At 58.0% G+C, this 23,469-nt stretch overlaps 1 protein-coding gene across 4 annotated transcripts in view; it reads left to right on the plus strand.

The window, feature by feature from the left end:
• Window positions 1-22,007, plus strand: part of MGAT3 (beta-1,4-mannosyl-glycoprotein 4-beta-N-acetylglucosaminyltransferase) — a 38,325-nt gene extending 16,318 nt beyond the window's left edge. For 3 of the 4 annotated variants that reach the window (XM_020881817.2, XM_070453356.1, XM_070453358.1), the window contains exon 2: window positions 17,277-22,007. In XM_020881817.2, the coding sequence (XP_020737476.1) occupies window positions 17,278-18,888 (1,611 nt within the window). In that variant the 5' untranslated portion in view covers window position 17,277 and the 3' untranslated portion in view covers window positions 18,889-22,007. Of the gene's footprint in view, window positions 1-6,999; window positions 7,024-17,276 lie in introns of those variants that run through there. The other variant, XM_070453357.1, reaches the window with a different exon arrangement.
• Window positions 22,008-23,469: the final 1,462 nt, after the last annotated feature.

The raw sequence follows: 23,469 nt of genomic DNA on the forward strand, positions 1-23,469 counted from the left end.
CCTACTATTTCATTCCCTGTCTCCTGCCCCGTGGTAGGCGGGAAATCTGAGCACCAGCCTGTTCCAGAATGATCCGTGGATCCAGTGGGCAGGAAGAACTAAGTCATTATTGGGCAAGAACAGATTGGTAGCACCCCTGAAATTAAGGAGCGGGGGCCCAGTGCTGGTAGCCCTGTGTGATATGCCCTCCAGTGGTGGCGGCTTATGGAGAGTGCCTGGTGGGGACAGTCAGGTCCTGACCCAGGCATGCTGTAGCCCCTCGCAGGCCGGCCGGGTAGGACAGAGAAAAATCAGGGAGGGAAAAGAGAAAAGGCTCATTGTTTAGCCTCCTGGAGGCTCACCAGGTGCCCAGAGCCCCAGAGCCAAACAGCTGTGTACCTGCTCAGGACTGCACCCAGCAGGAGGTTAATTATGGTGCTCAGGTTCCCCGGTGGCAGGAGTTGCCGCCCCGGGCCAGGTGCAGCCCCCAAACCCTCCGGGGAGCCTGCAGCGTTACCAGCTTCCCTTTCACACCGCAGCAGACAAGCCTGGAGAGAGTGGGAGTTTTGCTTGGGGTCGCAGAGCTGGGGGTGGGAGAGCCAGGGCTCAAACCCATTTCCTCCCTCAGCAGCAGCCGCTTGAGCACCTACTACTGTGTGCCAGGCCTGGATTGGGCACTGAGCACAGAGTGGTGAGCCATGGTGGGAAGGATCGTAACCTGCTCGAAGTGGTTGCTTCACTTCCCACCTTCCCGTCCCTCCTCACGGACATCAGGCGTCACGCTGCTCAGAGCATTCGAGGATGGAGTCTCAGAACTGTGTCTCCCTTTACCACCAGCCCCTTGGAAGGGACCCCGAGGATGCACGTAGAGGAGCCCCTTCACTGGGGCGTCCTGAGCGCAAGGTCACACGGAAGACAGAGCTAGGAGCTGCAGCCACCTCTCCAAGCCCCCGACCAGACCCGAGAGCCCAGCGGCACTGACTGAAAAGTGCAGTGTGTGGATTCATTCATTCTCCAAGCCTCTGAGTCAGGCTCCCGGCTGGAGCTGGGGGCCCCGGGGTATTGGGGGGCCAGGCCAGGGTTGAGATGGCTCGGCTCTGTCCACAGGCTAGGTCAGAGGCCTGGAGGGAGTCAAGGCCAGTTCAGCTGACCCCTCCCGAGTCCGGCGTGGGGCCGGGGCTGTAGAATCACACAGCACCCTGGAGCCTCCTGAGAGATCTGGACTTTATCCTGAGGGCCAGGCTGGGAGGGGCGGCGTCAGATGTGGCTCCTGCCTGGCTCCAGGGCACCTGGCTGAGAGCCCCCCAGGAAGACCGCAGCTGCTGTCCGGGTGAGCACTGGCAGTGGCACCGCCAGCAGGAGACGGGGCACAGGGTGAGGCTGGGGCTCGAGAGGTTTCAGGGCACGGAACAGACCCGCCGTGGTGACCGGTGTGTAGGGTCAGCGAGGGGGAGGCTTTAGGGCGGCTCCTGGGGTCCTGGCATGGGCTCCTGGGTGGCAGCTCACATCACCAACGGGGCGCAGAAGGAGGCAAGTTGGTAACGGCCACGGTTGTCCCAGTCCTCGGTGCCAGGCTCAGGTCACGGGTCGTCGGCTCAGGTTGTTAGAACAACCATTGGAGTCAGTTCTTTGCGCCCTGTCTTGCGGCTGAGGGTGGCCAGCAGGCATGATGGGAACTGACTGTAAAGCCCAGGTCCCTGCCCTCCCTGCAGCCCGTCCCAGATCCCGTGGGGTCTGCCTGTCTGTGTCCCTCAGCCCAGCCGGTGCTCGGGTCTCCCGCGTGCAAGGTGCACCCTACCCCCCCCGGCCCGTGCACGGGGGAGATGCCCATGGGAAACATTCCACTCCCACTGCCTAGGAACACAGGGACCAACCTCTGCCTGCGTCCTGTGCCTGAGCACCCCCACCACCCTGGGCATGGGCACCCTCTTACCCCCCCCCCGCCCCCCAGCACAGGCACTCTCCCACCCCAACCTCCCAGGGTGCAACGCCTGGGACAAAGTTCCTCCAGCTGCAGCTTGACTCTCTTGCCCACCCAGCCTGTACAAGAGAAAGCACGTGAGGACAGAGAAGGGGTGGGGCGGGCCCTGGGCCCTCCCCTCCCCTCCCCTCCCCTCCCCCACTCAGGCCTTCTGGGCTGGAGATGGAGCTGAGGCTCGGAACTGAAGTGGCCCTTTGTACATTGTCCCTGGAGGATGGGCGAGCCTGAGCGGGAGGGGCTGGCACTGCCGGGGCTGCCTGCCTGGGAAGGATGGCGCTGATCTCAGCAGGGCTGGGGGCAGGGAGGGGGCAAGCGGAGAGCATCCTGCTAAGCGAGGGTGTGCACCGGTGGGCCGGGCGCCCCAGGCACCTCCAAGCTGGATTGATACTTGCCACCGGGGAGTCTAGCATCACTTCTCATCCGGGTTCCGGTCCTCACTCAGCAGCTGTTTGTGGAGCTCCTGCTCCGGGCCTGGGCTTTCCCTTAGGGAGTGGGGAGCAGCAGGGACTGGCGACTGTGGCCCACGGTGACCCTGCTCTCCTGTTGTTGACATTCCAAGCGAGCAGGGTGTGGGTGGGGGAGACAGACCACTAACACATAAACAAGGAGACAGATCACTTCCGCAGTGAGGAGTGTGTGGAGCCCATGACCGGGAGGGGACCACTGCTTTAGCTGGTTGGTCAGGAAGGCCCCTCTGAGCAGCAGCCGGCATGTGGAGATCCGAGGGAAGGGCATTCTGGGTGGAGGGAACAGTCAGGGCGAGGACCCTGAGACAGGTGAGCCTGGGATGCAGAAGGGATGGGAGGCAGGGACTGTGGCCGGAGTCACATGGATGAGGGACGTGAGGTCAGCAAAGATGCAGGGACCAGATGGCCAGGACCTGTGGGTACAGAAAGGAGTTGGGATTTTATTCTGAGTGCAATGAGCATTCAGAGCAGGGGGATGTGGCCACTGGGGCCTTTGCAGTGACAGAACTGGTGGGGCTCAATGCCAAAGGAAAACGTAGGGCCCTTTGTTCACAAATTGAGAATTTCAAGAGAGGGGACTTCCCTGCCAGTCCAGTGGTTAGGACTCTGCGCTTTCACTGCAGGGGGCATGGGTTCAATCCCTGGCTGGGAAAGTAAGATCCTACTTGCCCGAAGGTGGCCAAAAAAAAAAAAATTTTCAAGACGAAAAAAGATATAAGCAAGAGGGAGACCAGTGAGGAGGACAAGGAGGGGGGCCTTTTGGAGGGAAGTGCCAACTGGCCTACCAGCATCCCTGCCAGGCCATCCAGGCACACAGAGGGCATGTGGAGAGCGGGCATTGACCCCATCCTGGAAGCTCCACGGACTGGTTTCTCTCTTTGGGTGTTATCCTGTTTAATCCTCCTGGGGTGAGGGGCTGGGGTGGTCCCACATTGCAGATGAGGGACTCTGAGGTTCAGGGATATTATGTGACCTGCCCAGGATCGCACAGGCGTTCGAAGGCACGGGGGCCAGATTTGAGAAGAGTGCCTCTGGATTCTGGATTCCGGGCAGCTGCTGCCCGAATCACAGTGCCCTGCCCCGCCTCCTGAGACATCGGGCTGGGGGCATCTCCTACCGCGCTGGGCCTGGAAATGAGTTCCCGCTCTCATAGAGGCAGAAGGTGCTCAGCCCTGGCCTGACAGGCTTTGTTTCTCCTCGCTGTGAACCTGATTTCTGTTCCACAGATGTGGACACTGAGGCGGGGTAGGGCCGTCTGCTCTGGCCACCCTCTCGCGGGTCAGGGCGGGTCATATGGGTCTGGAAGGACAAGCGGCTGGGAGGTGGGCCAAGAGCTGCGGGCCCGAGATGCAGGGGTCACTGGGGGAGTCTCCTCCCCACTGGCTTTGGTGGGCTCCATAAAGATGTGCGCAAACTCTTGGAGTGATGGACAGGGAGGCCTGGCGTGCTACAGTCCATGGGGTTGCAAAGAGTCAGACAGGAATGAGCGACTGACCTGAACTGATAAAGACATGAACGATAGGCCTGCATGAGGCGGGCTTCTGTCCACATTCCATGAAAGCTGGGCAGCGTGTTCCTGTCCTATACTGGAAGGAGCTGGGTTCTTCTCCATCCTTCAGTCAGAAGCTCTATTAATGATTAATAGTCCGCCTGAGTCATTATTGCAGGCCTGAGCTCCCCTCCCTGCTGCCTTGGCCCCACCCTGGCTGGACCCTGGCCTCCTCTCACCTTCCTCCCCTGTTCCAGCACTGCAAGGCACCCCGCCTCTCCCAGCCCGTCTTTCTCTGCAGAGAGAGCCCTTGGGCCGGCCCCATGTGGGAATGTCCTCTCAACTCTCCTCACTCGAGTCTTCAGCCACCCGACTGGGTTGGGCTGTGGGGCAGACAGACAAAACGACAGGATGGTTCCCTCAGGCAGATGGGGGCTTCTGAGCAGTCGGGGCTTGAAGCCCCCCCGACCCACGCTGAGAGATAAAGACTAAGCTGGGGGGTGCGTGGGGTGGGGGGGGAGAAGGGAGTCCCAGGGGTGTGGAAAGAGTATTTAAAGACTTCTAACGCATCCCACCTCCAGCAGCACCAATGCTGGCAGTTCTGCTGGACACGCTTCTCTGGCGCCAGGGCCAGCTTCATGTCTTGACCCTCTCTGGAGGACCCTGGAGAGGGCCGTTCCTAACACAGAGAACTAAGGCCCTGGCCCGCGATGGACTTGGACATGGAGCCAGGCAGTAGAGTAGCACGCTGATTTCTGATCCGCGGGCACCCTCGGCGAGTCAGGGCAGTATCAGTTCAGTCGCTCGGTCGTGTCCGACTCTCTGCGACCCCATGAACTGCAGCACGCCAGACCTCCCTGTCCATCACCAACTCCCGGAGTTTACTCAGACCCATGTCCGTTGAGTCAGTCTTGGAAATCAGGGTAGGGTTCACAGTGACCTTCCACCCAGAGAGGGAGCAGGAGCAGGCCCCCAGAGGAGCTGGGCTTGCAGTTTCCCGAGCGCAGGGTACCAGTAGGCCCCTCACCTGCGAGACGGAAAACCCAGGTCCTCCACCTCCTCGGCCCCTGGCTCTGGGGAGCGGCTCCGTCAGGGTGGGGCTGCCTCGCCCTGCCCTGCCGCCCTGTTATCTGTTTGTACCTCAGTGGATGAGGAGACTGAGGCCCGGACAAGTGGGAGGAGGTGGAGCCAGGAAGTCACCCCCTGTGAAGGGCAGAACTGGCGCCAGGCCAGGCCGAGGTGGCTCATCATGTAGCCACCTACCTTCCTGCGGCCTGCGCGGCCTGCGGGGTGGGGACCGCCCTCAGGGAGGAAGCAGCTGCCGTCCGGCCGTGGGCGCTGGGCACTGGGTCAGGCAGCGCCTTGCAGCCGCTGGGACGGGACGCTGCCTCCCCTGTGGCTTCCCACCCTGGGGTCCGGGGCAGGTACCGGGTCAGGGGAGGGGAGGGTGGGCCTGGGGGCTCCAGGGAGGGACCAGGCAAGAGAGCAAGGCAGGGGAGGGTGGCGGGGAGCGGAAAGCCCCAGAGTCCAGGTCGGACACTCTGCCGCCACTTAGAGGGGGGGTCAGGCTGGGCACTCCGACCCTGAACCTCTTTTTTCACCTGTGATGGCGCTGGCGGCTAATGACAGGATCCAATTGGAGCAAAAGTACTTAGTGTCCCTGCCAGAGGGTGGCTCTGGGATAGGCCTCGGGTGGGCCCGCTTCTTCTGCCCATATTGGCAACAGGCTGGTGGCGATGGCTGTGGGCATAGGAGCCCGGGGGTCCCCAGGCCATGTGGTCAGGCCCAACTGGCAAACAGCAAGCAAACAGAAACCCCCGAGTAGGGGTGCAATTGTGTGGTACCCTCACTGTCTGAGTTCCGGGCCAGTAGGACCAGGGAGAAGATAATGGGGAAGGTGGGGATAAAAACTGAAGAGAGGGTGTGGGCTGGGGGCAGGAAGAGTCAGGTCCTCTGAGAGGTTTCAGGCCCCCAGAGCTCCTGAAGTCCAGGCCTGGCCTCAGAGGTTCCCCAACTTTTTGGAGCACCAGACCCCCTTTAGGCTACTGGAGACTGTAACATGGGACCCTGTTCAGGGTGATCTGTTCCATTGGAGTTGGATGAGGTGCTGGGAAAGGGCCCTGGGGCTCCCTCAGCCTTTCTCAGGAAACTCTAAGTTTTGTGAAATGTGTGTGTGTGTTTTTTTTTTTAATTTTTATTTATTATTTGGCTGTGCTGGGTCTTAGCTGTGGCACGAGAGATCTTTAGTTGTGGCATGCAAACTCTTAGTTGCGACATGTGGGATCTAGTTCCCTGACCAGGGATCGAACCCTGGTCCCCTGCATTAGGAAGTGCAGCGTCTTAGCCACTGGACCACCAGGGAAGTCCCTGAAGTGCAGTTTGAAGTCAACGCAGGTCAACCTTGCAGAGCATCCCAGGGTGGGGTGGGAGGACTCACATTGTTACAGGGGACGGGGAGGGAAGCTGCCAGTCAAGGGGCTTTGGGAGGGTGCAGCTGTCCTGGGTATGGGGCTCTGGTGGCTGGTCCAGCCACGTGCCAGAGGCAGGGAGGACCGTGACCCACAGACTCAGGCCCACGGACTCCTGCTGGAGGCCCCTCCCCAGGTAAGGCTCAATGCGGCAGCCTAGGCTTCGTCCTGGAAATCCTGAGTAAGGAGTCGCAGAGGTGGTGTACGGGGCTCCTCTTCCTCCCAGCTGGTGGCTTCTGGCAGAACTTTCCAAGGTTGATGGGAGGCTACCTCTGATCAACACTATCAGTTTTATATAAATCCAGCATTTATAGGAAGTCAGGTCTCCTAATCCTTAAGTTTGGTCCCCCTGAGGGTATATGTGTGAGAAACTCCACTTTGTATATCCTCTGGTTCTATTTTTATTTATATAGTTTTGGCCGTGTGGCATGCGGGATCTTAGTTCCCCGACCAGGGATCGAACCCATGACCCCTGCCTTGGGAGCATGGAGTCTTAACCACTTAAGCCCACGAAGTCCTCCTCTGGTTCTATTTTAGACTGAAAGTTTTGCACATGCCTTGGGATTGCTGATCCAAGAGGGTGCTGACCAAGATGGGTGCCCAGGCTTCTGCCCTAGCTGCCCCCAGAGTGTGGGGAAGGTCTGTGCCACCCCTCGAGGCCCCGCACCCCTCCCCAGGCTTGGGGCCCCTGCTTTGCTGCCGCTGCACTGGGGCTCCCAACACACCGGCTTCTGTGCCCTTGGCCCAGGGCCTGGGCTGCTGTCCCCAGTCTGCGTGGTGGCTCCTTCTCGACCTTGGGTCTCCGCTGAAGGGTCCTCTCCTTGGGAGGCCCTCCCCGACACCTGGCATCCTCCGTTGGTTGTTTTTCTCATTTGTCCTCTGTCCCTCCCCTGGACTGAGCTCTATGAGGACCTCCTCCCCCAACCTGGCTCCCTGCTGCACCCCTGGCTCCATTTCCAGGAGCCAGTCTGCTCTCTCCACCCACCCCAGGGCAGGCAGAAGCACCAGGGGCCTGATGGTGGCCCTTACATCTCCCAAGGCCCTCTCACATCCCCCGGGGGCCTTCCCTCCACCCTGTCCCTGCGCCCCTCCACCCCCACGGCTGCGTGGCCCTGCTGAAGTGAACGGACGCAGCCAGATCCTTGTGCCTGAAATTCCACCCTAGTGCGCCTCCCTCTTTTGTTCAGTCGCTCAGTCGTGTCTGACTCTTTGTGACCCCACAGACTGCAGCATGCCAGGCTTCCCTGTCCTTCACTATCTCCTGGAGCTTACTCAAACTCATGTCCCTGGAGTCAGTGATACCATCAAACCATCTCATCCTCTGCCGCCCCCTTCTCCTGCCCTCAGTGTTTCCCAGCATCGGGGTCTTTCCCAATGAGTCGGCTCTTTGCATCAGGTGGCCAAAGTAGTGGCCAAAGTAGTGGCCAAAGTAGTGGCCAAAGCTTTTCCCTCTGGCTTGCCCCAAACACTTGCTGAATGTCTATCTGTCTGTCTGGGCCCCAGGCTTGGTGTGGGGAGCGCAGGCCCACCTGACTTAAGAGAACAGTGTGGGGACAGAGGTGGGCAAGGCAGGGGATGAGGCCTGTTGCTGCCAAGGGTGACAGACCCAAAGCAGGGGTTGCAGGAGACGGGACACCCCTGGTTCAGTGGCCCCCTGGTCATGTCCAGGGGCAGTTAGGGTTAGGGCTGGGGCACCTTGGGGGGTGCCTTGCTTTGGGAACACCTGTTCTCAGCGCCACAGAGCCCTTTCTGTGGGATGTTTGTAGGTCTCTGCATCCAGCCCCTCTCCTCATCCCCAGAGCCACCCTGGAGTCCCCGCTTCCACCTCAGAGGCTTCAGTGGTCTCCCTTCTCCCGTGACAGATGTTCCCCACGTGCCCCTCACCAGCTGTTGTCTCACACACACACCTCCTGTTGCAGGCACTTCAGATACGTAGACCCCTCACCACTGCCCCATGATGTGGCCATATCATCGCTCCATTTCACTGGTGAGGAAGCTGAGGCCCAGGGAAGTGGTAAGGCCCTGCCGTCTGGCTGCAGGGTCTGGATGCTGCCTCAGGTGGCCTCTGTGCAGATCCAGGCCTAGCCACCCCCTACCCCCGCTCCCCCAGCTCGAGTCAGCCTGTGTCCCCGCCTGGCACAGACCAGGGGCACCAGCTGGTCCCTCACGGCTCTGCTCCCGCTCTTCCACCTTCCCAGACCTTCCCCAGGCCCTGCCTTCAGCCCCTTCTTGGTCCCGGCATGTCTGGGCTTCCCCGAGGGCAGCGTGCCTCCTCCGGCTCCCTCCCTCAGTCACCTAGTATTTAGCAGTTAGTGTTAGTCGCTCAGTTTGACTCTTTGCAACCTCATGGAGTCCTCTGTCCATGGGATTCTCCAGGCCAGAATACTGGAGTGGGTAGCCATTCCCTTCTCCCAGGTCTCCCGCATTGCAGGCCGATTCTTCACCATCTGAGCCACCAGTCATTCCGTAGTTCTTAATCCAGGCCTACCCCCTGGAGCCAAGCCAGCAGAGAAAGTGGGGTTCAGAGCCTTGTGCCCAGGGAAGTGGCCTCAGTGCCCCGTCTGGCTGGTCCAAGAACTGGCTCCCGGTGTGGCTCTGCCTGGCCGTTCTGTGGCTCGGTTCCCTTATTTGTGGGTGGGGAGAGTGGCAGCTGTGGCCCTCCCCCCAACTCCACCCCCCGGTTAACAGGTTTTGCCAGGACATTCCGGTCACCTGGGCAGATGGAATCCTTCCCTTGAGCCGATTCCCTCTCTCCAGGGAATGCCAGGGGAGCAGAATTCCTGGGGACTGAGGGTCCTGGTGCACCAGACCCACCCTCAGCCATTCTTGTCCAGCCCAGGGCAGGACTCCCAAATCTGCAACCCCACTGCGCTCCAGGTCTGCCTGTTGGCACGTGCAGGATGCTTGGGGAGCCTCAGTCTTCCAGCTCATCTTCATTCCCACAAGCCCTGGGTGGCGGAGTGAGTAGCTTAACCTCTCGAAGCCCCATGTTTCTTCATCTGTGAAATGGAGACCCACGTACCTTCCTTCAGGCTCGGCCCCGGGAATCTGCCCCTGAGTTTTTCTCCAGCCCTCGCATCGGGCAGCGCCTGGCTCATAGCAGGTTCTTGGTAAATGTGCACCAGCAGCCTGGGTGACGCGCTGACTGTCAAGTGACCCCGGGTGTAGGCTCGCTCCTCGTGGAGCCGGCCTGATGGGTATGAACCAAAGGAATGCATAAAACAGGGAGATGACTCAGCATCAGCTGTTTCTCGCACCTTGCCAGAGCTCTGGGATCCGTCATGTTCTGCAGCCACCTCCTCGGCCCGTCTCTCCTCCATGTGGGATCGGGGAACCTCGCGTCGGAAAGACCCTTATTTAGTTCCAGACTCAGAGGGAGGTGGTTGCCATCTTCTGGTCCCTGAGACACTGGTTTCCTCTGCTGAGCCCCAAGGAAGAACCCGGAAGTGGTGGCAGAAGCTCCAGGGAAGCTGATTGAGGCCAATAGAAAGAAGAATTTCTAGCAGCTCAAATGGCCTGGAATGGGCGGTACTCAGAATTGGATGAGCAGAGGCCAGATGGGCACGCGGGAGGGGCACTGACCTGGGCCAAGAGGTTTGGTTCTGAAAGCCAGATAAGTCACTGAGAATGTGCTGCAAGGTGATGGGTGCCAGTCAGCAGTAAGGAGCCCCCCACCCCAAATTGGCCCAGTCATTTACAAAGCTGGCCAGGAGCAAAGCCTGGCACACGGAGCTAGGCAGAGCCCTTGGGTACTGTAGAGCAGAACTGGAATGGGGTGCAAGGCAGAACTTCGGCTCAGTCAAGATGCCCGCTGAAGCACATGGCAGCTGGTGAGAGTCCATCTGAAGGTACTCTTGGGTTGGGGGCTGTAGACTCCTGCTAGGAGTGGAGAGAGAGGGTGGGCTGTGCAACCTCCAAGATTTCCCCCATGGATATTCCAAGAGTGCCCTGAGCACCTCCTAGGTGTCAGACCTGTTCACTGCTGGCCCCCTCTGCCAGCTGGAGGAGTTGGGTGCCCCGTGGCTGCTCCCAAGCTGAGGACACCAGGGATCACAGCTATCAGCAAGGTGTTGCGAGGCAGATGGGGTAAGGGGCCAGAGGGTGGTGAACAGTGGACATGGCCGTTAGGACAGAAGCTGCAAGACCACAGCGGAGGCTGGCAGGGGCCAGGGTGAGGCCGGCTAAGGGCCGAGCTAGGACCCTGGTCAGCGCATGTGAGCTCAGGACCATGGAGAGCGCCACAGGAGCCTGGTCACCAGGTGACAGCTGTCAGGGTGCATCCACACCCGGGAGGCTGCTGCCCGCCTGACTAGCACACGAGTCACAGCCCGTGGCCTCCAGGGAGCACCTGTCTTCTCTCTGGCTGGCAGCCCCCACTGGTCGCAGCCTGAGCCCAGACCCCAAGGCCGTGACTGGGTCGTGGGCTTTGGGCTCATCTCTCACCTCACAAGCTTATCAAGCAGAGGCCAGGGGAAGAGGTCACAAGAAGGAGGGAGGAGCAGGAAGAGGCAAGGTAGAAAGCCAGTCTGTTCAGCTGGAACCTTCCGAGCACGGCCACGGCTGTGAGTCAGTACAGAAAGAGGAGGCCCAGGGTGGGCTGGTCTTGCCAGCATCCAGGGTCTGGGTCAGCTTCCTGCGGCCATGATTATCTGACTGTCGGGAAGCATCCGGTCCATTCCCTTCACCTTCCTGCAGGAGACCCAGGGCCCTGAGGCTGGTGCAACCCATGAAGTGAGTGAATGAGTGGGTGTGCTTGTGTGTGTGTGTGTGGCCAGGGGTCTTTTAGGAAGTCTTCCAGAGAGCCTCCCAGTTCTTCCCTCCTTTCTGTGGAGCCCCAGTGGAGCCCAGGGAAGCAGGGCACTGTCTTCCAGCCCATCTTCCATCAGACTCAGGTTCTGACCAGGCTCCAGCTGAGCGCCCCCACTCGACTCCTTGCTGCTGTTAAACAAGAAAGCACCCACCAGGCCCCAGGCCCTGCCAGGGGCTCAGCTCTGGTCGAGCCTGTGCCCCTGCTGCCCCCTCCCCCAGCTGAAGGCCCTCCCTACTCTTCTTCCAGGCGGGGGGATAACAGCAGCGGTAAGAAGAGCTAATGCTTATTGGCTTCTTATGGTGTGCTAGGAGCTTCACATGGGTTATTATTGAACCCTCATTTTCTAGATGAGCCAAAGAAGGAAAGTTACTTTCACCTGCCCGAAGGCCACGCAGATAGGAAATGGCAGAGCCAGAAGTTTGAGCTGGGCTCTCTGGTTCTAGGCTCTGTGCGCACCCAGGTAGCGGCTCTGGTTGAAGCTCGCTCCATGACAGCTCCCTGCCCCTGGGGGCTCGTGTCCAGAGACAAGGAGACAGATGGATGGGGGGATGGGCTCAGCGCTGGGAAGAAGGGACAGGGTGGGATGGGGCTCTGGATTGGTCTCTCTGATTTGATGTCTTCATTTGAAGTGGGCAAGGCACTTAGAGAGGACCCTGCAGAGACAAGAGCTGCCTCCAGCCCAGCTCTGCCATTTTCCATCTCCATGGAAGCGGTTGAGGGATGACTTCCGCCCCAGTCAAAGGCGGGTCCATCCTGCAGGTCCTGGAGTCACCGAGGGTGACTCCTTGCTCACACTTCACGCCAGGTCTGACTGCTGCCTGCACCCCACCTCTCACCCAGACAGTGCCGCGGCCTCCTCACCACCCTCCCTGCTCTGTTCCGGTGACCATCGGTCTCAGCAGAGCAGCCCAGCTGAGCCCGGACGCTTAGCATCCTCCCGTGAAAGCCGCACTCCAACATTCTGTTCCACTGCCCTTCCTCCCTTGTCTTCTGGCCTCACTCTTTTTAAGGCCCGCTCTGGCCACCTGATTACCTCTGAACCTGCCTGCTCTTAGCCTTTACCGTTTTTTCTCCAGAGCTCGTCTTTTTAACATACCGTATGATCTGGCTCATTTTAGTTGCCCCAGCCCCGTGCCCCGCTCGCCCTGCGCCGGCTCCATGAGGTGGGGGCTCTTGTGGTCCTGATTTGCTGTGCTCCCAGGGCCAGTGCCGCGCCTGGCACTCAGCCAGCTCTCAGTAAGCAGCCACTGGGTAAATGGAGGAGATGGGTTGGGTGACACTCTGCAGGGGGTCACGTGGGTCAAATGCAGTGGTGGCTGTTGCATCCATGGACTGTCTTTACTGGTCACTGGTGGACTCTCCATGGGACCCTTATCGCCTGACTTGGGCTGAACTTGGCAGATGGAAGGGACCCAGGACAGCTCTACCAGTGGATGAGATCCCACTACTGACCCCACCGGATTGAGTCCGACCCGTACTAATTGTGTGTCACTGAGCAAGTTATACCATCTCTCTGGCCTCGGTCTCCTCATCTGTAAAATGGGAGAGACGGTAGTACCTGCTGCATGGTGGGGGATCCGGTGAGGACATGCACGTGGTGTGCTCGGGACAGTAGCTGGCCTGTAAGTGTCGGTGACCATCAGCTTTATCGGTACACCTGATGGTTCGAGATGAAGCTTTATAATGGAGGGAGAGAAGCTGAAGCGGGGGCCTAGTTTGGTTCCATAGCTTTAGTCCGCAGCCAGGCCAGAAGCATCAAGGAGGGCTGTGGCCTCAGATGTAAGGAAGCAGAGCCTGGTTCGGGAACAGAACTTACCTTCAGGTCCTGATTCGGTCGCCTTCCTAATATCCTTTGGGGAAAGTCTTGCCATCTTTCTGAGTCTCAGTTTCCCCATCTGTGAAAACGGTGGTCAAAATCCTCAGTCTCCCTGGGTGGGCAAGACTTACATGAGACCCCAGTGCCCATGCTTATTTATTTATTTGGTTTCTTGTTTATAGGCCACTCAGTCTATAAAATGTATTTGAAAATAGTTGAAGATACGATAAAAAGAGATCAGGCCAAGAACAAGTTCAACAACCAAAAAAAAACCCAACCCAGACAGCTGTGTGTAACAGTGTCCCAGAAAACTTGGCCTCTGAGGCCCTGCCTTGCTCTGGGCCAGCCTCTGTGTCTGTCAGCCTCCCAGCAGCTCGAGCCACGAGTGAGACACACTCTATTCTGTGATTCTTGGCAGCAAGCCGGGCTGGGGCCTTATCACACGGCTTCACCCTGAAGGCCCTGCAGTTCAGAGGGGGACCCCCAGGCCCTGGAGAGTCTGTCCTCCAAAGGGTGCAGCTGGCCAGGGGTAACTAGATCCTGAAAGGCAGTCTGACCGGGGAGCCGAGGGGCAGCTGGGTCAGTGTGACCTCAGCAGGGCTGTGGGGGCCCCTTGCCTGAGTTTCTCTTACCTTCCTGGGGCCTGTGTTCACTGCTGCCAGGAGATTTTATCTGAGTGGTGGCCCCAGCCTTGCCCTTCACCGCTCACTGCCAGTTCAGTCCAGGGAGGGCTGGGATTGAGGTGTCTCACAGAGACAGGCTGCAAGTGGGGAGCAATGGTCCACCAGAAGGATGGGGCTGCCTTGCCAGGTCCTAACAGCCCTCGGGAGGGTCACTCTGGAGACCTCTGCCATGCTGACCTCAGTCTGCAGTGTCGCCTTGTGCCCGGTCCCTGCCCCAGCAAGAGCTCCCATCCTTCTGCCTCTACGGGCCTCAGCCCTTTGCCATTCCATTCACCCCACCGGCCTGGCCTGCCTTTGCAAGAGCAGGGCTAGAATCCGTGGTGGGGACGGGAGCTCCCTCCTGCCTCCCCCAAAGCCAGTGGAGACCAGTCCCCCCCTCTGCCCCGGGGCAGCTGACATTTAGCAGAGGTCAGGCCCCCACCCCTGATTGTCCTGCCTTCTGCGGTCAGCTGTGCCAACCCCCGCCTGAGGCCAGGCTCCAAGGGGTCAGCATTTAAACCAGAGGAGAGGGTACATCTAGGTCTTGAGGGCACAAGTACCACCCTGGCCAGCAGGATCAGCAAACTCGACTGCTCCTCACTAGCGTGCTCAGGACTCCTCACCAAGGTGAGGCCAGGGAGGGTGGCCCTTCCTCCCCAACATGAAAGGGTGGGAGGAGATGGTCCTTAAAGCTTGTTCTAGATCAAACATTGCATGATTGTGTGCCTTATGACCATGTAGTTTAGAGAAAATTTATGTTGGAGTCTTTTAGCCTTGAACTTTGAAAGAAGTAGAAATCTGTTGAATACCTGCTGTATACCACGAACTCTGTACCCATTTCACAGATGTAGAAACCAAGGTTCAGAATGGTGAGGAGCCTGGCTTAAGTTAGGAAAGGAAGGGGAGAGTATAGCAAGAAGATGCTGAAATGACCCAGAGGAAGAACCAGAAACATAAGGAGAGGCCGCAGAAAGAAACATTTTGAGGGAAAGGACAGTGCCCCCCACCCCTGCCACAGGGAGATCTATGGAAGGGAAATGAAAACACGTTTCTGTCCCAGCCCCTCCTCTGACTGTAGGTCACTCCAGCCAAGGCACTGGTCATGAACTCAGTCATGCCTGACTCTTTGCAGCCCCATGGACTGTAGCCCACCAGGCTCCTCTGCCCACGGAATTTTCCAGGCAAGAATATTGGAGTGGAGTGCCATTCCCTTCTCCAGGGGATCTTTCCGACCCAGGGATCGAACCTGAGTCTCTTACATCTCCTGTGTGGGCAGGCAGATTCTTTACCACGCAGTGCCACCTGGGAAGGCACTGGTCTGACTTGGCCAAATGGGTGTAACTTCCTGGCCGCTGTGCCCTCTTCCTGTGCTGTGTGGTGAGAGTAGGAGGTGCTGCGCTGGCTTGCTCATGAGATAGAGAGCATGACTGAGTGAAGTGTGGAGTCCAGCTTAGAGTAATGTGAGCCTTTCAGTTTCTGAGGTGTGACCCCACACTGTGGCAATGGAAGTGTCCACACTCGGAGAGATGGGGTGAGGGGTGTTAAGGAACCCTCTGAAGTATCTTTGCAACTTTTCTGATAAGCTACAAATATTCTAAAAAAAGGTTTTCTTTTTTTAATTCTGAAAAACAATATATATGGCTCTCCATTCCACAACCATAAACTAATTGATAAACTGCAAACAAGTAGAGAATGGTCATAATCATGATTCTTCATAGAGAATGATTCATTCCAAATGAGTATGGAATAGGTGAAATTTAAAAGGAAATAGATTTATTTCTACTGACATGAAAATCTCTTTAACCTGTCATTGATTGAGGAAAACCACTTGATTGGATGAGCGTTCAATAGAATAATAATTATAAAAAATATTAAGCTGAGAACAGAAAAAATGCATATAAAACCAGTGATGCATCTCAAGCAGATAAATATTTATGGCTGGATATCAGTCAACTGTCCTGCATGGGGCAATGAAGGAGTTGTTATTCAGTTGCTCAGTCGTGTCTGACTGTTTGCAACCTCATGGACTACGGCACCCCAGGCTTCCCTTGTCCTTCACTATCTCCTGGAGTTTGCTCAAACCCTTGTCCATTAAGTTGGTGATGCCATCCAACCATCTCATCTATCATCCCCTTCTCCTCCTGCCTGCAATTTTCCCCAGTATCAGAGTCTTTTCCAATGAGTCGACTCTTCGCAGCCAGTGGCTAAAATATTGGAGCTTCAGCTTCAGCATCAGTTCTTTCATTGAATATTCAGGGTTGATTTCCTTTAGTTTCACCTCCTTGCTGTCCACGGGACCCTTAAGAGTCTTCTCCAGCACCAGGATTCGAAAGCATAAGTTCTTGTGTGCTTAGCCTGCTTTATGGTCCAACTCTCACATCTGTACATGACTTTTGGCAAAACCATAGCTTTGACTATATGGACCTTTGTTGGCAAAGTGATGTCTCTGCTTTTTAAATACACTGTCTAGGTTTGTCATAGCTTTCCTTCCAAGATGCAAGCATCTTTTAATTTCGGGGTTGCAGTCACCATCCTCTGGGTAACTTTTTCTTAATTTCGTTTATTAAATATGTTAGAAGTGTTCCCTTGAGACCTGGGAACTTTTTTCAGTGAAAAGGGTTTGTTAATATAGTCACACACACACACAAAGATAAAGAGACAGACAGATAGAAGGAGAAAGCATCCTGGACAGTGCAGGGAAGGGACCCCGTGTCTGCAACCTACAACCCGCTCTCCCCCTCCCTTAGGGCCTGTAGCCCCCGGGGCAGGTTCTGCATTGCAGGGTCGAGCTCCTCCTAGGATGCATTCTGTTCCTGGAGTAAAGCCCAGCGGTGCAGCTGGTACAGTCATGGTGGGGTGGGCCAGGTGCTGGAACCTGCTACTGTTTTGCCAAAAGTTTTACTTTCCTTTTAGTAAACCTTTTCAAAGGATTCCTTTGAAACCACTCTTGCACACAAACAATTTCTCTATAGAAGATGATTTAATTTCAACATACAGCCATTAAAAGAAAAGAAATAGAAACAATAGAGAGAAGTAAAAACATATATATCACCACATTGGGCCAACAACCTACATCCAGACTTGACCATCTCTGGGAGGTCCCTGCAATCTGGAGTCCCAAATGGGAAGGGTCTTGGGCGGTGCACACACCCCATGGGTGGTGATCCAAATCGCAGCTTTGAGGGCTCCTGCTTATAATCCCAGGCCACAATCTGATACCATCAGCAGTTTGTGTTCAAAAATGCAGCTCTGGGTTGTCTTTTTTGTTTTTGTTTCTTAACTTTTACAATGTTGTTTGTTTCACCTTGTGAGTCACAAGATTTCATTAGACCCCAGGGGGTTGGCTAGACCTCCAAGAATCCCAAGACCCGTTCCCTTTCTTATTTAAAGTGCTGCCTGACTTGCTGTGCTTGCGGGCAGGCAGGGGATCCAGGCAGTGTGCAAGCAGGCCAGAGGCTTGCTCTCTTGCTTCTAAAGCCTGAACACGACCTTTTCTACTTTAATTTCCCTAAAGTTGCATTCCCTCCCTCAGGAGAAGAGCCTCAGGCTCCCCTCACCAGGTCTGCAGACTCCTGACCCCTCTGCTTTCTCCCATTTCCTGCAGGATGAAGATGAAACGCTACAAGCTGTTTCTCATGTTCTGTATGGCTGGCCTGTGTCTCATCTCCTTCCTGCACTTCTTTAAGACCCTGTCCTATGTCACCTTCCCCCGCGAACTGGCCTCTCTCAGCCCTAACCTGGTGTCCAGCTTCTTCTGGAACAATGCCCCGGTCACACCCCAGGCCAGCCCAGAGCCGGGTAGCCCCGACCTGCTGCGGACCCCACTCTATTCCCACTCACCCCTGCTCCAGCCGCTGTCGCCGAGCAAGGCCACGGAGGAGCTCCACCGGATGGACTTCGTGCTGCCCGAGGACACCACCGAATACTTTGTCCGCACCAAGGCCGGGGGCGTCTGCTTCAAGCCAGGTACCAAGATGCTGGAGAAGCCCCCATCGGGGCGGCCAGAGGAGAAGATGGAGGCGGGCGACGGCGCGTCGTCGTCGGCACGGGGCCCGGGCCGGCAGCTGCTGAGCGCCCGGGAGCGAGCAGGGGGCCGTGGCGGTGCGCGGCGCAAGTGGGTGGAGTGCGTGTGCCTCCCGGGCTGGCACGGGCCGAGTTGTGGCGTGCCCACCGTGGTGCAGTACTCCAACCTGCCCACCAAGGAGCGCCTGGTGCCCCGGGAGGTGCCGCGACGGGTCATCAACGCCATCAACATCAACCACGAGTTCGACTTGCTGGACGTGCGCTTCCACGAGCTGGGCGACGTGGTGGACGCCTTCGTGGTGTGCGAGTCCAACTTCACGGCGTACGGGGAGCCGCGGCCGCTCAAGTTCCGCGAGATGCTGACCAACGGCACCTTCGAGTACATCCGGCACAAGGTGCTGTACGTCTTCCTGGACCACTTCCCGCTGGGCGGGCGGCAGGACGGCTGGATCGCCGACGACTACCTGCGCACCTTCTTGACGCAGGACGGCGTGTCGCGGCTGCGCAACCTGCGGCCGGACGACGTCTTCATCATCGACGACGCCGACGAGATCCCCGCGCGCGACGGCGTGCTCTTCCTCAAGCTCTACGACGGCTGGACGGAGCCCTTCGCCTTCCACATGCGCAAGTCTCTGTACGGCTTCTTCTGGAAGCAGCCGGGCACCCTGGAGGTGGTGTCGGGCTGCACGGTGGACATGCTGCAGACGGTGTACGGGCTGGACGGCATCCGCCTGCGCCGCCGCCAGTACTACACCATGCCCAACTTCCGCCAGTACGAAAACCGCACGGGCCACATCCTGGTGCAGTGGGCGCTAGGCAGCCCCCTGCACTTCGCCGGCTGGCACTGCTCCTGGTGCTTCACGCCCGAGGGCATCTACTTCAAGCTGGTGTCTGCCCAGAACGGCGACTTCCCCCGCTGGGGCGACTACGAGGACAAGCGGGACCTCAACTACATCCGGAGCCTGATCCGCACGGGGGGCTGGTTCGACGGCACGCAGCAGGAGTACCCACCGGCCGACCCCAGCGAGCACATGTACGCCCCCAAATACCTGCTGAAGAACTACGACCAGTTCCGCTACCTGCTGGACAACCCCTACCAGGAGCCCAAGAGCACAGCGGCCGGTGGGCGGCGGAACAAGGGTTCGGAGGGAAGGCCACCCGCCAGGGGCAAATTGGATGCGGTTGAAGGCTAAGGCTGCATGATCTTACAGGGCCCGTGGCAGGGTGGGGGTGCGGTGGGGTGTTGGCACCTGCCCCTCCTGTTGTTACCTTTTTGCCTCCTTCTACCCTCTGGGTGGTTCGTCAGAGGACCAGGACTGGAAGGTGGGGGAGGCTTTCCTACTCAAGGCCCTGTGAATCCAGGGTCAGGCCTGTGAGCTCAGAAAACACCCTTCCTCACCAGGGGAGGAGAGCAGGTGCTACCGCCCCCAGGAGTGCTGCGGCTGGGAGGTGCCCGCAGAGCGCGCAGGAGGGTTACAGGGGAGGAGGGGTGGGTGGGCAGGGTGGGGGAGGGAGCCTGCAGGAACGCCCTACGGCAGCCAGGTGGGGCGCCGCAGTCCCCTCCAGGGAGAAGAAGCCCACCATTTGGCCTCCTGGGGCTTTGGACCCAGGGTAGGAAGGGAGAGATGCCAGGAGTTCCCAGGGCTCTGTAAATAGTCGCATTCGGGCCCTGGACGAAGCAGGCACACCAAGGTGGGAGGGAATGAAAAACGGCAGCTGGGAAGGAGCTCCAGTGGGTGCTCTGTAGTGTCCTCAGGAGTGCTGGGCCAGAGGGAGCGGGGACCTCCCCCCTCGTCTCACAGGACACACAGCACAGATGGTCCTGTGCCCCTCAGCCCCTCTGGAGATGACGCAGGCATGGGGAAGCCTGGGAAGTCTTCTTTTAGGGTCCCAAGCTGGCTTTGACATTTCTTCTTACTTCTTATATCGCTGTCTTGTGGGCTGCCCACCCAGTCCTTGCAAGTTCCAAGAGTCCAGTTCTCAGGCTGGGATGGGACCATCAGCTAGCCTAGTAGGTGAGATGTGGGGGTGTGGGGAGCCTCCTCCCCCGCCACCCCTTCCCACTAGAACCCACAGCCCCAGCTCTCCACTGCCTCAGGTAGAGTCACCCTTGTGCCCCTTTGGGGGCTGGCTTGGGGCCAGGAAGGGGCCATGAGGCTGCTCTGGGCCCACGAGGGACATTAAGGCCAGTTGTTTGTCATCTCATTCCTTAGTTGCCTCGGGGGAGGGGGCTGTATATGTTAGAGTAGATTCTAAACTGCTGTAATTAAGAGATCCCAAAATACAGTGGTTTCGGCAGACAGAAGCTCATTTCTAACTTACCTCTTTGGAGGGTGGTGGTCTGGAGGGCAGCTCTGCTTTCCTGCCTCACACCTTCCAACTCTGGATAGAGTGGTTGCTCCAGCTCCCACCATCACGTGTGCATCCATGTCCGAGGGAAACAGGAAAGTGCAAACCCTTTCTGTTAACAGCATGAGCCGGAGATGGCACAGTCACTTCTGATGGCATCTTGCAGGACTCAGTCACTTGGCCACCTGCAAGGGAAGCGGGAAAAGTAGTTTTCAGCTGGGCTGCCCCTTTCACCCTTTAAAGGAAGGAGGGAAAAAATGAAGGCGCAGAGGATACTTACAGGGACAAGGGGCGTCTCTGACCCTGAGGGAGGAGGGGAGAGGGCAGAGGTGACTGTCGCAGTGGTGGGACCCTGCTGGCATGCCCACAGCTCCTGGATCAGCCCGTCCTTGCCCGCCTCACTGGCGACCCAGGGCTGGGTCACTGAGAGCATGCAGTGGTGGGCAGGGAAGAGGCGCCCCCTCCCAACGGCCCGCTCGGGTGTTTAGCCAGTGATGCCGGGACGCAGAGCCTGCCTGTGAACGGTACATGTCTTTGCGTGCGTGTGTATTTATGGCATGGGTGCATGCTTGGTGTGTACTTGTTCGTGTCTGTGTCGGTGTGTCCCTGTACATATATGCCTGTGTGGGGGACGTGGGAGCGGGGCCCAGGCCTCCCCTTGCTGGGACCTGGAGCCTGTGGCCACACCTCCTGAACTCCCCAAAATGACTGAGGCAGAAGGGCAATCTGGGGAGCCAGAAAGCCAGGCTAAAAGGGATGTGGGGGTCCGTCCGTCTGTCTGTCTTTCAGTCCAAGGAATGAGAGCGCTCTCAGCCTGAGGGCTGTACTGCTGCGAGCCTGAGACCTCCCGGCCTCGTCCCTCCACGCCTCCAGCCAAGGCGTTCTCAGCGTGTCTTATTGGGGGGTTTCCTGGGGAACTGGTGTGGTGTGGGGAGCTGGCCACAGAACAGCCTCAGCCAGGTGGGCATGAAGCAGGCTGGGGGGCCCCCACTGTCCCTCTGGTTGAGGGGGTGTCCCAAGGGAACCAACCCCTCCCTCGGAGTTAGAGAAGCGCCCCCTCCACCCCCTGGCCCCTCTTGGGGCTGAGAAGTGGCTCAAGAGGTCAGGGTGTCCCTGTGTCTCCAGGTCACCCCAGGCCAGGTCCTGCCCACCAGCCACCTCTGCCCACCTCCCGGGGGGGCATCTCTGGGGACACGTGCCTGAGCCCCAGCCCAGGGCCTCCCACCTTGACGGCCTCCTCACCCCACACCCCCCACACCTGTGGGGAGGTCCCCCCTCCAGGCTGGCAGGGGTCCCTGGCTTCCAGTTCGTCAGCTCAGGGGCAAAGGTAGAAAGAGGGAAGGAGCTCGTACGTGCCAGACCCCACCTTCCCTCTCGGACAAGGAGGGCCAGGCGTGCTCATGGTCACCCCCCAGTGGAGGCCTGGCCGTGGAGAGCACAGCCCGCAGGGTCAGGGGACCGAGGCATGGGGTCGCAGTTTCACTCAGAGTCACATCATACACTGGGAACTTCGGGGACAGGGGAGCCCTGGGCCACTCCCCTCTATGAAGGCAAACCAAACTGTGAAATGGGATGCCAGCACGTGCTGGCCCTGTCGCGTAGCCACCTTCCTTCCTTCCTTGGGAAGCCCCGGCCCTGTGGTCTCCAGACTCATGGAGGCCCAGCCCACCCTGGAGGGTCTCCTTAGGGTGTGGTGGTTCCCACAGGCAGGCAAGGGAGAGCTTTGGGGACAAAGGTGACAGGGTGGGGAACTAGGACTTGCCCCAGCAGCAGGTGGGGCCCTGGGAAATGTGTAATTTAAGGACACCAATAATAATAATAGTATTATTTTTTTTGTAAGGGAAAATCAATATGTACATTCTGAAATCATTTTCTCTGTAAATGGTTGGATTTCATTTCACCCTTAAAGGGATGCTTAAAGGAGAAGATAATATTAATAATAAAAACAGCTACAAAGTCTAAAGATTGTACTTGAGTGGCCGCTCTGGGGGTGTGCTGGCACAGGAAGGGGTGTGAGTGGGTGACTCTGGTCTTGCTGGGTCAGTGGGGGGCGGTGAGCCTGCCTGAGGACTGGACAGGCAGTCGGGGGGGACATCCCCAGCATCTTCATTTAGGGATGCAGTTACCCCCACCCCCCACCCCGACCAAAAGAGCCTCTGACCTCCCACCAGTGGAAACGGGCCTGGAAAGGGGGCAATGACGTGTGGTCCTTCACAGAAGGAGGAAGTGGGTCTGGGCCTGGCCACACCCTCCTGAGGTAGGCAGGGACCCCTTTGGGGCTCTAGATCAAGACCCTGGTGCCTCTAGTGAGAGGGGAGTGATTCTTCCACTACTGTGCGCCTGTCGGGGGTCCTAAGGCCACACACTTAGTGGGTGTGGGGTCAGACCTGAATTAAGGGTGCTGACCCTCCAGGGCAGGTGGGGATGGCAGCCTCCAGGGTTGGTCATCTCTCCTATGGAGCTAACCTGGACTTGTGCTGTGATGGTGCCCGGGCCGTGGAACGTGGGGGCTTCCTGGAGGCTTATTCCAGGTCCTTTGGATCCTGGCATTGTCCTGGAAGGGGAGCCTCTGGATATTTTCTAAGGAGAGTCTCAAAGATGAACTCTGCCTTGGTCCCTAATGGGGTGACTGTGCAGCCTCTGTCTTAGATGGAGAAACTGAGGCTGGGGACAGGAAAGAGGATTGACAGCGGTGTTGGTTGACCAGAGCAAAGGCTCACGTCTCCTGAGCACCTGGGAAGTGCCAAGCCCATAACTGACTCCTGGACTCCGAGCCACACCCCAAAGCCCAGGAAGGCGCCTGCAGGTGCAGGATTGACCAGAAGTGGAAGAGATATAGCCTGAGCACCCAGGAAGTGCCAAGCACTTTATGCCCATAACTGACTCCTGGACTCCGAGCCACACCCCAAAGCCCAGGAAGGCGCCTGCAGGTGCAGGATTGAGCAGAAATGGAAGAGATATAGCCTGAGCACCCAGGAAGTGCCAAGCACTTTATGCCCATAACTGACATCTGGAGTCCTAGCCACACACCCCAAAGCCCAGGAAGGCGCCCGCAGGTGCAGACTTGAGCAGGAGTGGGAAAGATGTAGATGCTTCATCTATCTGGAAGACGGCAATGCTGACCCACCCGCCACTTAAGTTCAAGTTTACGGCCTTTAAATCGTGTCTGATAGTGAATTATCACCATTGTAATCATTCACAAACATTTTTAATGAAATGCCTATTTTGTGCCAAACTCTGGGCTAAGAGAGTTCCCTCCCTATCACTCCCATTTTATTGATGTGGGAAGTGAGGCTTGGATACATTCAACAAGGCAGGGAAGGGCAGTTTGCCTAACTCCAGAAACTGAGATCTTAACTGCCAAACTTCACTCCCTCTCTGAGTCCATTCAGGGAGGAGGAGGAGGGTGGGGGAAGAGGTAGAAA

This window comes from Odocoileus virginianus, chromosome 23 (assembly GCF_023699985.2).
Source record: "Odocoileus virginianus isolate 20LAN1187 ecotype Illinois chromosome 23, Ovbor_1.2, whole genome shotgun sequence".
NCBI lineage: Eukaryota > Metazoa > Chordata > Mammalia > Artiodactyla > Cervidae > Odocoileus > Odocoileus virginianus.